Genomic DNA, 15,216 nt, shown 5'->3' on the forward strand with positions numbered 1-15,216 from the left:
TTTATTACTATCTCTTTGTATACTAGATACATATAATCAGTTTGCTCTAGAGTGCAATGATTGCTACAAACTTTTAGTCTGAAAGTCTGTGCATGTGCTAGGTTACTTTCAGACATTTGATCAGAAGGTTGATCACAATAGTTTCTTTTCATAATAAGGATAAGTCCTGGAGGAAAAATGTGCAAATCTGGCATGTAAAAATCAGAGTATTTCATTTCATATTGATATCAGTTTCCAAAGTTTGATTCATCATGAGTGGGCTCTATCACCAGAATGCAGATATTATATTTCATGCCGTATCAAGTCAAAGGACAATATTTCACTGATTAAAGTGAAATGAATCTTTGTATTAAAGTCAGTAGTGTGATTACCTTTGAGGAAATTTGTCACAAACAAGTATTGTTGTATACAAGCTTTAGGATAAAAGGATTTACGATATATGTATAGGCCACTTGAATGTCACACCATTAATGCAGTCAACTGAAAACATTAGTAAGGCCATGTAATAAAGACGTCAGAGTACAGATCATCTGATAGTGCTATATGTCAGACAGGCATAATGCAATTATTGTGAAATTTTGCATGAAAGCAATATGGCTTATGGCAGTCTAATGCTAAGGTTGGCAACCCTGGTAACAGAGAGTTCTTTCATGGTAACATTAATAATTGAAAGTTATCCATACACAGTGCAAAAACCATAATTTTGATGAAATTACAGGGAAATTTAATGTAGATTTTACCTACTTATAATCACCACACTGAATAATGGTGTGGAAATGTACTAGTTGATAATTGCAGCTTCACATGAACATGTTCATGCATTACATTGCACATGATCCAAGAGGTGACTTTTCTCTCTGGAAAGTTATCCTCAGTATTTCAATGGAATAGTGGATTGTTGATTTATTTGATGTATTAAATGTTAATGTATAGAATTTGTCATAATGTGGTAAATTAAAAAGGACATTCATATTACCAAGGCCCATAAGCTTTTGACCTTATGGAAATTGGCCCAATCTGAAATGTGGATTTCATATTAAATTGGAGTGCAGTTATAATTGAGAGTATAATATCGATCTTCTGAATTTTAATTAATAGAAAACTTTAAGTAAATTTTAGAATAATAAAAGTAACAATTAAATTCAAAATTTGTGATATAGTGGGTATGCAGCAGAAATTGTGTGTAATTACCATTATTCAGAGGATCAGTCTCGTGTACTGTGCTGAAGAGTTATGTAAAGTTTAGGAAAACATTGACACAAAAGTATACCCTTACTATAAAAGACCCAGCAGTTGTCTTAAATGCAGTTGTAACATTTCCAAGTTATACCTCTGTAACAGACCCAGCAGTCATCATAAATGCAGTTGTAACATTTCCAAGTTTAATATACCTCTGTAACAGACCCAGCAGTTGTCTTACATGCAGTTGTAACATTTCCAAGTTATACCTCTGTAACAGACCCAGCAGTCATCATAAATGCAGTTGTAACATTTCCAAGTTATACCTCTGTAACAGACCCAGCAGTTGTCTTAAATGCAGTTGTAACATTTCCAAGTTATACCTCTGTAACAGACCCAGCAGTTGTCTTACATGCAGTTGTAACATTTCCAAGTTATACCTCTGTAACAGACCCAGCAGTTGTCTTACATGCAGTTGTAACATTTCCAAGTTATACCTCTGTAACAGACCCAGCAGTTGTCTTAAATGCAGTTGTAACATTTCCAAGTTATACCTCTGTAACAGACCCAGCAGTTGTCTTAAATGCAGTTGTAACATTTAAAATTTATACCTCTGTAATAGACCCAGCTGTAGTCTTTAAATACAGTTGTAATATTTCCAAGTTATACTGCTGACAAACCCAGCAGTCATCGTAAATGTAGTTGTAACATTCACAAGTATATGCACAACGAATACCTTTTAGATATAGAGCTTTTATACTGTGAAACATTACACCATGTAATCTTGTGAATTAGTTCTCTAGGTGACATCATTTTATGATGTATTGATCTCAAAATATACAGAGTCCACTGTCACCAAAAAATCAATGACTTACAAATATACTTGTTCATGAGACTATTGCAGAATGATGGGCTATTCCATGTAAACACCTGGCAGCTGGAGCACAATGGATCACATTGTAGAGCCAATGTTAGCACACTAGATGCATACCTAATCATGGTTTTGTAAAGCAGGTCTAACATTGATTTGTCCAATATAGTAGGTGTTCTGACAAGGTCACTTTAACATAAGAGGTATCATACACAACTAGGATTCCAAGGTTACTCAAGTCGGCATGTATCTTTACTATTTAACATATACAAATGTAGTTAACTAAGATTACATTTTTAGATTTGGAGTAAAAAGTGTCTGGTTTTTTTTTGTAAAGTTTCTGGAAAAAAGGTCAAATTTGTATACGCTGTACCTGAAATATGATAATTCATAGACAGAACTAAATGTACGATATACTATTTCTAAAAAATTTAACAATTATGATAACTTAGGAGATTAATAATGCATCCCTTCTCAACAAGTAGAGACCTAGTCACAAAATAATTCATTGTAATAATCAATAATTTAACAAACTTCCTAGATATACACGAAAGCGACACTTTATCTGATACCTATTGATACATGCTAATAAAATACTGCTAATGGCACTGTAGCACAACTGTAGTTGGCTGTTGATATGGTTGTGGTCTTGTTGCTCGGCATATTTGCATGCATTTTTGGAATCTTTATTAATTTGCACACCCTTTCCAGTTTTCATCTTTGCAATACAAACCATTTAGCCATTGCTATGGGCATGGTCCTGTTGCTAGGCATATTTGCATATTTTTTTGAATATTTATTCACTTACCTACCCATCCCTATTGTTATCTTTGTATATGCATCATCCAGAAACCCATATGCCAAATACAAGGTTATTCAAACCCACTAACTCTTTCTTTGTATAATGTACAATATAGAGAACTTACACAGCAATCAAGAGATGACGATAATCAGTTTTTACCGAAAAAAAATGAGTTTGAGGATTTTTGAGGAAGAGACAACTCATCAAAAATCATTATCATTTTTCAAACACTGGTTCTTATAACATGTACATTGTGTTAACTATGTGTAGTCGAACAAGATCTTACACTTTAACATGTACACTCTGTTATGCGACTGTGGTGGGACTAGACACTACACTTTATAACAAACAATAAAAAAAGTTCTGATGTACTCCCAATTGCCAAGGTGAGGTTCTAACATTGAAGTACCTCATGTTTGGTAACTGTTGAAAAATGCTTGTTTTAAAATGTATTTCTACAAACTTTGTTTCTTCTTTTTTACCTACAGGTCTTCTATCCAGCAACAACTGTTCATTTGGATATTGTTGGCATGGTGTACTCAGGTTGTCTTGACCTTTATACAATTCAGTCCATTTACATATGGTTCTCGGTCTTTATCAGAAAAGGAAATAGAACATTGTCAGTGGATGGATTCATGGGCTTTTTTACAACATGGGAAACTGTCCTATTAGGCTCCTTAAAAAGTGTTTGAAACCCGCTAGGATTTTGAAAATACTAAAGTGATAAACAAGTGATAACCGCAAAATATGAGCCTATTTATTATAATAAAGCTAGTACCAAAATGCATCGTAGACATGTTCCAATGTTGTCGGGTAACAAGAAGACTTACCTTTACAATCTGATGGCCGTTATGCATGTAGAAAGTCATCCTGTAAAACCAGAAGAGACAGTTACCTTCTTACCAACTTATCATGGGCATGCGGGGAGAGACAGTAATATTCCTTACCAACTTGCAATAGGTATTCCTGGAGAAACAGATATCTTATATGCCAACTTACCATATGTATTCCTAGAGAGACAGATATCTTCCTTACCAACTTACCATAGGTACTAGGTATTCCTTCAGAGACAGATATCTTCCATACCAACTTACCATAGGTATTCCTGGAGAGACAGATATCTTCCATACCAACTTACCATAGGTATTCCTTCAGAGACAGATATCTTCCTTACCATCTTACCATAGGTACTAGGTATACCTTCAGAGACAGATATCTTCCTTACCAGCTTACCATCTTTAGGTAAACCTACACACTTATCTCCCATACCAACTTACCAAAGCTAAACCTATACTAACACTTACCTTCCATCCCAACTTACCAAAAGTAAACCTATACAGACAGTTATCTTCCATCCCAACTTACCAAAGATAAACCTATCGAGACAGGTATCTTCCATATCAACTTACCAAAGGTACACCTGGAGAGACAGTTACCCTCTATACCAGCTAACCAAAGGTAAACCTGGAGAGACAGTTACCCTCTTTACCAACTTGCCAAAAGTAACCCTATAGAGACAGTTACCTCTACACCAGCTTACCAAAGGTAAACCTGCAGAGACAGGTACCCTCGAAATCAGCTAACTGTAGGTAAACCTGCAGAGACAGGTACCCTCTATACCAGCTTACCAAAGGTAAACCTGCAGAGACAAGTACCCTCGAAACAAGCTAACCGTAGGTAAACCTGGAGAGACAGTTACCCTCTTTACCATTAAAAGTAACCCTATAGAGACAGGTACCCTCTATACCAGCTTACCAAAGGTAAACCTGCAGAGACAGGTACTCTCGAAACCAGCTAACTGTAGGTAAACCTGCAGAGACAGTTACCCTCTATACCAGCTAACCAAAGGTAAACCTGGAGAGACAGTTACCCTCTATCACCAGCTTACCAAAGATAAACCTGCAGAGACAGGTACCCCCTTTACCAGATTACCAAAGGTAAACCTGTAGAGACAGTTACCCTCTATACCAGCTTACCAAAGGTAAACCTGGAGAGACAGTTACCCTCTTTACCAACTTGCCAAAAGTAACCCTATAGAGACAGGTACCCTCTATACCAGCTTACCAAAGGTAAACCTGTAGAGACAGTTACCCTCTATCACCAGCTTACCAAAGATAAACCTGCAGAGACAGGTACCCCGTATACCAGATTACCAAAGGTAAACCTGTAGAGACAGTTACCCTCTATACCAGCTTACCAAAGGTAAACCTGCAGAGACAGGTACCCTGTATACCAGATTACCAAAGGTAAACCTGTAGAGACAGTTACCCTCTATACCAGCTTACCAAAGGTAAACCTGCAGAGACAGGTACCCCGTATACCAGATTACCAAAGGTAAACCTGTAGAGACAGTTACCCTCTATACCAGCTTACCAAAGGTAAACCTGTAGAGACAGGTACCCTCTATACCAACTAACCAATGGTAAACCTGTCCAGACAGTTATCTTCCATGCCAACTTAGCAAAGGTAACCTAGAGAGACAGTTACCCTCAATACCAGCTAACCGTAAGTATGTTTACAGAGAGCATTATCTTCCGTACCAGTTTGCTATAAGTATACCTGGAGAAACAGTTATCTTATTGCTTCACACATAAACAGCACTTGTATCATTTCATGTAGTCATGGCAACATTCACAATAAAGAATCATTTATCGAGTTATTCAAGTTTATTGTGTATAGCTGATAGATTTTACTTTAATTTAAGACATGCAATAAGTTTATAGTGTCATCTTACAAGTTGTATTAGCAAATGGTTCTGTGTCTGTTGGAAATAATTGAATAATTCAATAACGAAATCAGGTTATTGTATTTGAGTAGACAAATCAATTATCTGCAATCAGGTACATTAACCTCAACGGAAATGAATTTGTCATCAAACTTTCAAATTGGATTCCAACACAATGTATGGTTACAACTGACATCTCTCCATGACTTGCAACACAGAATCGCATTCCCTGGGGAATTTATCAGTTGAACATTTCATACAGAGAAGAACCATTTAAAGGTGGTGTTTAATTGATTTATGATTTGACCATGAACCTAGCAGTTCATTAAAAAAATCATTATATAGGTTGCATGCACATACTGCTGGTATTTTCACTTTAGTGCAATACTGTAAACATTATTGCATACATTTCTACAATTAAAGGAGTGCACAATCGTTCCTTGTACACAAAATCATGTGATTGCAAAACATGATTTTTACCGAAATTTCTGTTTAGTAAACATATGTAACAATTACAGAACCCCTGCAGTGTAGGTACTCGATTATTTTCATGTATGCTTGTGATGTTTCTGCTGCTCGTTCACTCTCCAGAGAACACCGCAACCACTCCTATACATACCCCATGTATGCCATACTTGCACTCGTGTGTCAATGTTCTGTTATAGAGTTGATTCTGTCTTAATAGTGGCTATTCTGTATGCTTATCAGATGGCAAAATGGTATGCCTTGGTGTAAGCATTGGATGAACTATTATGCATGGATTTTTTGTAATTTAACTATAAAGATGGAATATATTCTTTTTCAACACAAAGAAGCATTGCAAGTAAAACTGACAAACCTATTTATGCCACCCGTTTCCCATAAGTCATTATAACACATCATTTTATACAGCCTTTAGTGATTGGCTCAGACCGTATCACGTGGTATAATCTAGTGACCCATGGTGACCTCAATTTGCATACAGAGGGCAATATAATTTTTTTTTATTCCCTAGGGCACTATTACAGTAGCACAAATGTTTTTTTTACTCTGGAAAGAACATGTGCCTTGGAATTTGCTGTTATAAAAGACCTATTGCCTGCCTTAGTTGTGCACTAGTAGATATCGTACAACCCCTCATGCATGCGGTTATGTTGCAACTATTTCTGACTAAACATGTTCAATGTTGAAAAAAACACTTTTCAGATGCATCAAAGAATCCAACTGTTCAGCAGTAGATTGATTCCTTGTTTTATTTTTATGTGTAATTTACTTGAAATCACTGTACTGACTAGATATTACCGTCAATGATACTAGGAAGTAAGCATGATTGGAACATGTTATTTTCACAGCTAATTATCCTGTTCAATCATGTCTGTTAACTAGCAATTTCCTGCATAGCTTTCCAGATCTTACATTGTATATTTAAAACTAACTTTGTCAAGTTCTTCTTGGTTTCTATATCATTACTGTACTGAGGTGCATTGTTCGTGTAGTTTTTATCGCAATCGGACTTCACATAGTATACAAGTTTATCAGGTTTGGTAACTTCACAGTATTCTTCTCACTGAAATAACTTACATAAGGTGTGTCCACAAGCAGTATTCGCGGTAAGAATTAAAATTTTGTACAAGTGTATGATGAATAACGCTTTGTAGAAAATCAAGTAAACCTGTCTGTAGTTATTCCTTAAGTATCCAGAAACATGTAAAGATGTGAACTGTGACAGAATGATTAATCTTTACGGTTCAGATATGGGTTTGCAGACCGAGGTTGTTCGGCGGAAGTGTCCGATTTTAGGAGGACCCGTAAGCCGTACTACCGAGGTCAGAAAAACCCATTCCGGGCCGGAAAGGTATATCATATACCCCATGTGGTGACACGGAAACATCATTTGAATTACATAATCGCATAAATTGGTAGTGAACTACTATTTTTATTCGCAAAAACGTACAAATAGTGAAGAAATTAACAAAGCTAACTCACTGAGCAAAGACTCATCGAACTGGTATAGATGAGCCATATTTGGGCAAAAGTGTACCAGGGCGAGATACGCCCGGGTTCAATTTCATTGTGCGTCTCTCCATTGAATATTGTATTGGAATCGATACTGGGTATGTGATACATGTAATGTACTATGTACTAGCCAAGTTGTATGCGTGCAAACAGAACATAAAGTAAACTCATAACCTACTTATGACGTAAAGGACCCCCTATGTCACTCATATTTTACTCAGCTGAAGGAAAACATATATTAGATGGATGATATCTTGGTAGACGTTTCATTGAAGACATATATGCAATAAACTTCAAGAACTATTTGGACTGGGAGAGCTTTGTACATTTATAAGTTTGCCAACTGATGTTAAAGCGTCCAGAATATTACATTCACCCACTTATATTGACAGAACATAGGTCTATAATGTGAAAAACCGACAATAGTCCCTCTGATTCCTGTATAAATGTATTTGTGCAAGTGATGTCAATGGTCCCGTCCCCATCTCGTTTGTAAATTTATATAAGCCATTAAAGAAGTGTTCTAGTGAATATCGAATCCTGATCTAGAATCGATCATCGCACACATGCAGTTTTACTATTGGCATCGAGAGTGACAACTGAAAGCAAACATTAGATTTAAATCACCTCTAATGGCTATATTTGAGCATATGATTTTGAAATCTGGGTTACATTGAACGAGCTATATGCCAAGAAATGTTAAAATATCGTTTTTTTATTTATATGATTACAAACTGAATTGGGTATCATTGATTTTATTCTCTGTGGGCGTACATGTATATACTATTGTTTGTCACAAACGGACCACACTATGAGAGTTCTGTTCAATACTCTTTTTCCCTGGGCATCAGCTCCACTGTACATCGTATATGGGAATCGACTTTTGATGAAATATTAACATTCGAATCGTATGCCCCAAGAAGCTTCATAAAATGTCGACTTGGGATTTCCTAGATGTCATTTCCCAATGGATTGAGTACATAATATTCTCATTCCTGAACGTTGTAAAGTCAATAGATTGGAAAACAATAAGTCATCCTGTAAAACGGAAAGCAAATTGCCATTAGGTCTCCTAGCCACGGAAGACATTTATTCTCTCCAGTTCAATCATGGACGCCCTATGGAGAAATCACAAGATTTACTGCTCAGAAAATATATATAATTTCCTCCTATCCTTTCTATACATGTTTTCATTTATTAGTATGCAATATTATATTTTATTCAACAGTTCACACTTATATGTATATGTATGTTGTGTGTGTTGTTATAGTCCACCCAAACACTGATGTGTAAGTACCATAGCATTTTCTGATGTATTTATGTATCCTTTTGGTGTATTCTAAACCCTTCTGTTTTGTCTGTCGTGTAACCCTTTGTACAGTAACTGTTCATTTTGTTCTTGCAAAGAAATATATATAAAAAGTACCAGCAAGTGATATTTGTCACACTTTAACATGTTGTTGATAAATTGGCTCTTACAGTTAAGCCGTTAATATCAAGTTGCCCTGGATAGTACTTTTTAAGTTTTAATGTATAAGCCATTGAAGATGTTCACATGTTTATACGAATGCCTGGGGATGTACAGTCGGATTACGAGGAAATCGCACACTGTGTTATCCACACAGGTGATGACAGAGTTTCTCACAAGGACATTCACAAGGTAGTTGAACACTACTTGACCAGTGGGAAATCCTGAAATGTTTTGACGGGATTGAGTTGAATACTGCACGGTCGTAGACCAAGCAATTCATGTCTTTAATGGACTTGCTATATATTGAGAGTTTAATCTTTTTCTGAAGACCTGGGTGACTTTTCGATACATTTATTTAACCTGGACCTAATTCTTGTTATCAGGTAAAAATACACGTAAATAAAGAAACAAGCTCTTTAAAAAAATATTATATTCTTGAAGTGCCCAAATATATTCATGTGGCACTTGTTCGTCACCTCGGTTACAAGTATGTACACATTTGATAGTAAGTAATTTAAAAATACTTCAGAGCAAGGTTATTCAACTCCTTCCTGCATTTGTAATTTAAGAAGAAACATTGAATTACACGATTACAAAATTGTAGTTTAAAGTTCATATGATTGTGTCCAGAACATTGAGAAAATAGATAAATTTCTCAACAAAGATGCACTTGTACAATATATTTCGGAGGTGAATATGTATATGTACATGGGTTTGTGATCGATGAATGGGAATATAGTGTATCGAACCCCCAACGACACGTTGCCACTTAAACATAATGTGGCACAAGCTGAGTTTATCATTCTCGCAAACCAGCGCTATTATTTCTTTGAAATAGGGACCGGGTCGTTAAGAAAGGTACCGTAAAACGGTCGTGGTTTGCGACGATGAAGTTTATAAGCTTTTCATTTAAATAGTTGCAAATCCTTACAAAATACTTGGATTCTAATAATGTTTATGTTGATGCATCCCTTCTATGACATTACCATTTGCGGTGTGTCATTCCTAGAACTGTTGATTGCATACACTAGTAAGGATTTCTCTATATTTTTGGTACCTATAATGAATTACATCATTGGATCGTTTATAAGTTATAGCTCGCGCAGCGGCAGCGAAGCTGCTGCGTTTCGGCTCAATGGCTAGTACGCATGCGCGTCGTATATACTATGCGAAAAAAATTGGTGGTTCTCCCAGGGATGCATTGCGGCGCACAGTGACTACGCATGCGCCTTCCATATACTTCGTGCAAATTCTACGTGCATTCTCCACGCGCTACCGTATCGTCATATAGCATAGGCGACATAACATCACCATGCATTGCAATATTGTAACAGTAGGCATGTTGGCACGATTATCGTAACATTGTAACGAGTATCGAGGCATCACTGTACCTCAAGGAGAAATTGTTACACTATTTGGAAGTTTGATGCATGGCGGTACGCGATACGGACCACTGATGACATAGCGCAGTTTAATTTCCGGGTTGTGGAAGTGTGGTTTTGATATTTATATTGTCGATAATAGATTTTTGTACATGTTCTAAAAAGAATAACTACTTTCCTATGTTTGTTGGTACAGTAACATTCCTAAATCATCGAGTTGAACTGAGAAATCGTAATGTTCGGCAACATGTCAACAAAACATTTGTCCAAAGACCAACGTACGTCGGTGGAGGGTCTATGATAAGTTGGCTGATTGAAAATGGACAATATTAATCTAATGGCTATGATGGTTTTTGAAACCAACAACCACATAGAGTGTTGACTTTCTTTACTTCTCGTCGATGTCAGAGAATTAGATGTCATTCAATAACATAAACTTTGATGGTCAAAACCCCTGGAAAATGACCCAAATCAAGTGTATCAACCCTGGCCCAGGCAGCCGGTCACAAATGAATCTACCCTGCGCGAGCTTATGGGCTTTGCCTAGTTATGATATTATCTTAATACCAGATTTGAGTTCAGTCAGTTGCAAATGATAGTTAAGCATACATTAGTAAGTAGAATACTGTGAGTACCTATTAATGTGTAGAAAAAATTACATCCCAAAGACAGATAAACTCAGCCTGTGCCCTTTAATGTACAAGAAACTTGAAAGACTCCCACAATTATGAAATCCGTCCTCTAATCTAAGGCAAATCGAATCTAACTGATTGATAGGGAATACGCCAAATAGGATTTAGGTTTTGCGGGGAAGTACTACATATGCCAGGTGTGTTACATTTGAATGGCGCAGTTTCAGATCGATTATCTCATCTGACGTAGTTTGTATTCATAATTACATAATGTAAGACAGCACATGACAATACATCAAATAATCATTTTGATCCATCTATGAAGGAATCAAACCCAGATTTATATTCGTGCCTACCTTTACCTTCTTTGAAAATGGGAATGAAGTTTGGAAGCGTGATGACGCATGAGAAATGTGTGGTTGAACCTTGAACTTCATACATGGTGGGATAATCTGCGGATTTCTGAATGTTTTTCTAAAGCCATTAAAAAGATCATTGCTCGTTGAGAAGGGGCATATCAGATATATATGCCTGTCGTCATACGAATGCCAATATCCATCCAGTTTCAATAAATCATAATTTTGATGTTAAGAAGTGATAAATGACGCATAACGTGTTTATCAAAGACGGTGCAAATATTACTGAACGCCGTAGTACTGCAATTCAATATCTTCTCCGATCATATTGTTGAAAGGTCGCGTCGCTCAGCAAATGTTTGGCACTGAGTAAACTATGGGGTATAAACTTATACCATTCCGAATGCATAAGTTTAATATCAATACTGCATCAGTTTAAAAATAGAAGTATCACAGAAATAAAATATAGAAATTCAGTCTTTCAAAAATGTATGCGTAAAATGTATTATTGTGATTAATTATTGATTTTAGCTGTATGTTTTACTGTTGGTTTCAAGGTAATGGAATGATGCTTTGGTGCAACTAGGCAAAGCCTATGAATTGTAGAAATAAAATTATACTTTCAATCAGTCGGTGGTGAGAAGCATTACTTTGGACGCTTAAGGTTACAAATATAATAGTATTATTTATAATTATTCATCGTACATTGAAGACATTTTCAGCTTAGATTAAGTTTTAAGTCTAGCTTCCAAACGTCTGCTTGTTTATGCATATGTTTTTATAACTTTAAGCTTGTGCTTATTACGAACACGGGAAATCACTCACTAGATAAACTACTGCCCTTGAAAAGGCCTGCAGCGAGCATTAATTCATTTAGTAATTGTTGACATGATATATATTTATTTCTTTGTAGTATGACGAGACTTGTCCACAATTGATGACTTGAGACTTTGTAACATATTCAGGAATTGTTCAAAACATTGGAAGTAAAACATACAGAACTATTTTACGATCTATTAATTGACCTTTAACCTTTATTGGAAGAATTGTCCCAAATAGGATAATTCCAACATTTTCTATTTGAGGGTATAGAGTTTAACATACAAAGTAGTGAATTTCTCTTGGCATACCATGAAATTACACCAACTTGATTTTTGAAATATACAACTTCAGAAAATAGGGATGTACATGAGTCAATAGGGTCTGATATTTTTTGAAACAGATGTTTGTGAAGATAGGGTACGCAATACAACACCTCCATTAGGTCGTAATCAGATCATCAACAGTATAGTAATATTTTGTTGAATTGTAGCTCTTTTGTTCCTTCCTTTGAATACGTTATTTGAAGTAAATCTCAAAACGAATGGGATAAGGTATTAACAATTCCAAAAATAGTGTTTTTCTGTAGACATAAAACAAGGAAATATTCTTTCTTCGTTACTAATCATCTGATGATTTTTTTTCACCATGAAGATGGCATACTCCAGGAGATAATAAACACGATATTCAGTGTAAAATTTTACTATGGTTGATAGATCTCTAAAATGAAGTTACTAATAAAAGTGACTGTTGATATTTATTAAGGTCGCCAGGTTCAACAAGTGTAGCTCTTTTTCTTTTAATATTGAAATGAATCAGTTGCATGTATGATACCTATGTAGGAATATATACAAAGATAGATGCGTCTCACTGGTGAGAACAGTGCTCAATGCAATATTAGAAGCAAGCAGGTCTGATCGCAAATGCATGAAACTCGGAGTTACTTCTTATGACTTCCTAATTTCTTGGATGAGGTGTATGTATATGTTTGTTTGTATGTACACACACGTGTGTGTGTGTGTGTGTGTGTGTACATTTGATTAATTATCATGATATCGATTTGTGTGAGCATTTGATTGAATTATTTCATAATAGGGCTAAACTAAAACTGTCTTCGATAAACCAATGTTATTAACTGCATCCTTATAGATACTATGTTTGTGATTTATCCTTTTGTTGTCTATACAATTAACAGATGTGCCAGGCAGACTAAACAGAAACCGGACAGGCTAATCAAGAGGTTCACTGCAGCTCAGCAGATTAATTAAAACAGGACACACGCAGATGAAAAGGATAAAATTGAATGATAAAATGTTAGAATGTTGAAAATACAAGTTAAGCATGTGGTAGCCAGGGCCCTATCAGCTACATCCTACCAAGAGAACTGAACCTAGTTACCAAGTTAGATGTACCGTTCACCTGCACTTCTGGGCTTCCATACCAGTAGGTACGTATATCAGTCTGAATATCACAATACATGGTTAAGACATTTACAGATTTCATAACCAATTAGTTTACCTATACCTTACGGTGTGTGTAATGGATATAAAATGAATATTGAATCCATCATACATGGTTAACGATCGATAGATGTGATAGGTCACTGAACAGCGTGTCAAGAATTCGCTGATAGCAGCTTTTCTATGCGTTTTGATTCCCCCCACCCCCGACCAACGAGCGTTTTATGAAACTGAAGGAGAAAGAAATTATTCGATACTTCACTCCATTTAGTATGATAAAATGATCACTGTAACATGTGATTCGGGTTGTCGTAATTGGTAAACCATAAAGTAAAACACCACTCGTACATAACAGAGATTTACCCTTATACATGGACTGCCTACACAATTCCTACGTATACTTTACTTTTCTTAACAATGATAAACACAAAGGGTTAACCAACGAGACAGTTGTAGCAGGTGAATACACGAGGAAGAACCCATTAGTGAAATAAGTTTTGAACAATAATTACAGTTTCTAGCAGCTCAAAGGTTAGCAATGGTTAGTATATGTTTAAATTCACGTGGCCTGCATATTTTAATCATTTACATGCTTATAAACATCACCTGCGTTCGGTTGTAAAGTCTTGCTACCCCTATTTGTTAAGCACAATCTACCACAATGGTAACACATAATCCAGGTGTAAGGGTATAAGAATTTGAATGAGTTTTCAGCTTTCAGTTCTGCTGTGTATAACAGCTTTCATACTTGTTTTACTTGTTAACGAAACTGTTCCAATGTGTTCCCTATCCAGTCAATACCACTTGATTATAGTTTGAACTGCGATTTTTAAAAATAATCCCATTTATTTTAAAAGAACGGTGTTGTAGTGGCAAACTCTACATGTAGGTTGATAGTTTGTCTGAACTTCAAATCCATCCAGTATTTAGTAACGTCGTTGGCGGTGGCGATGGTGGTGTCGTCGTTATACTGTTTTTTTTCTCGCTCTGTCTCTGTCTCTGTCTGTCTGTCTTTCTGCCTGTCACTGTCTGTCTGACTACCTCTGTTGTATGTCTGTCACTGTCTCTGTCTACCCCAGTCTCTGTCTCTCTGTATCTGTCTCGGTCTCTGTCTGTCTGTCTGTCTGTGTCTATGTCTGTGTGTGTGTGTGTATCTCGTCGGGCTGGCTGGCTATCTTTCTGTTTCTCAGTCTGTATGTTTCTCTGTCTCTCTCTCTCTGTGTGTGTGTGTGTGTGTGTGTGTGTGTGTGTGTGTGTGTGTGTGTGTGTGTGTGTGTGTGTGTGTGTGTGTGTGTGTGTAACAATAGAGGGACACACTGGACGAATGCCCAAAAACTACCAGTTGACGTGTTAGCTCAGCTGCACATCCTACACTAACTAGAATTCAGGATATGTATTTTCAACTCCTACTTGTGTCACTTTTCCCCTCAATTTATTTGTATGAAACATAGTCGTGAACCATGGATCGGTTGGTATATTCAAACTATAGTGTAAAAAAGTTCATGATCAAAGCATATATATTAC

The 15,216-nt window shown here is 36.3% G+C and overlaps 1 protein-coding gene across 1 annotated transcript in view; it reads left to right on the plus strand.

The window, feature by feature from the left end:
- Positions 1 to 5,798, plus strand: part of LOC144441094 (protein O-mannosyl-transferase 1-like) — a 63,069-nt gene extending 57,271 nt beyond the window's left edge. Inside the window, exon 18 of the mRNA XM_078130624.1 lies at positions 3,341 to 5,798. Within this exon, the coding sequence (XP_077986750.1) occupies positions 3,341 to 3,524 (184 nt within the window). The 3' untranslated portion in view covers positions 3,525 to 5,798. The remainder of the gene's footprint in view (positions 1 to 3,340) is intronic.
- The last annotated feature ends 9,418 nt before the right edge of the window (positions 5,799 to 15,216 follow it).

The sequence above is a fragment of the Glandiceps talaboti genome, chromosome 10 (assembly GCF_964340395.1).
Source record: "Glandiceps talaboti chromosome 10, keGlaTala1.1, whole genome shotgun sequence".
NCBI lineage: Eukaryota > Metazoa > Hemichordata > Enteropneusta > Spengelidae > Glandiceps > Glandiceps talaboti.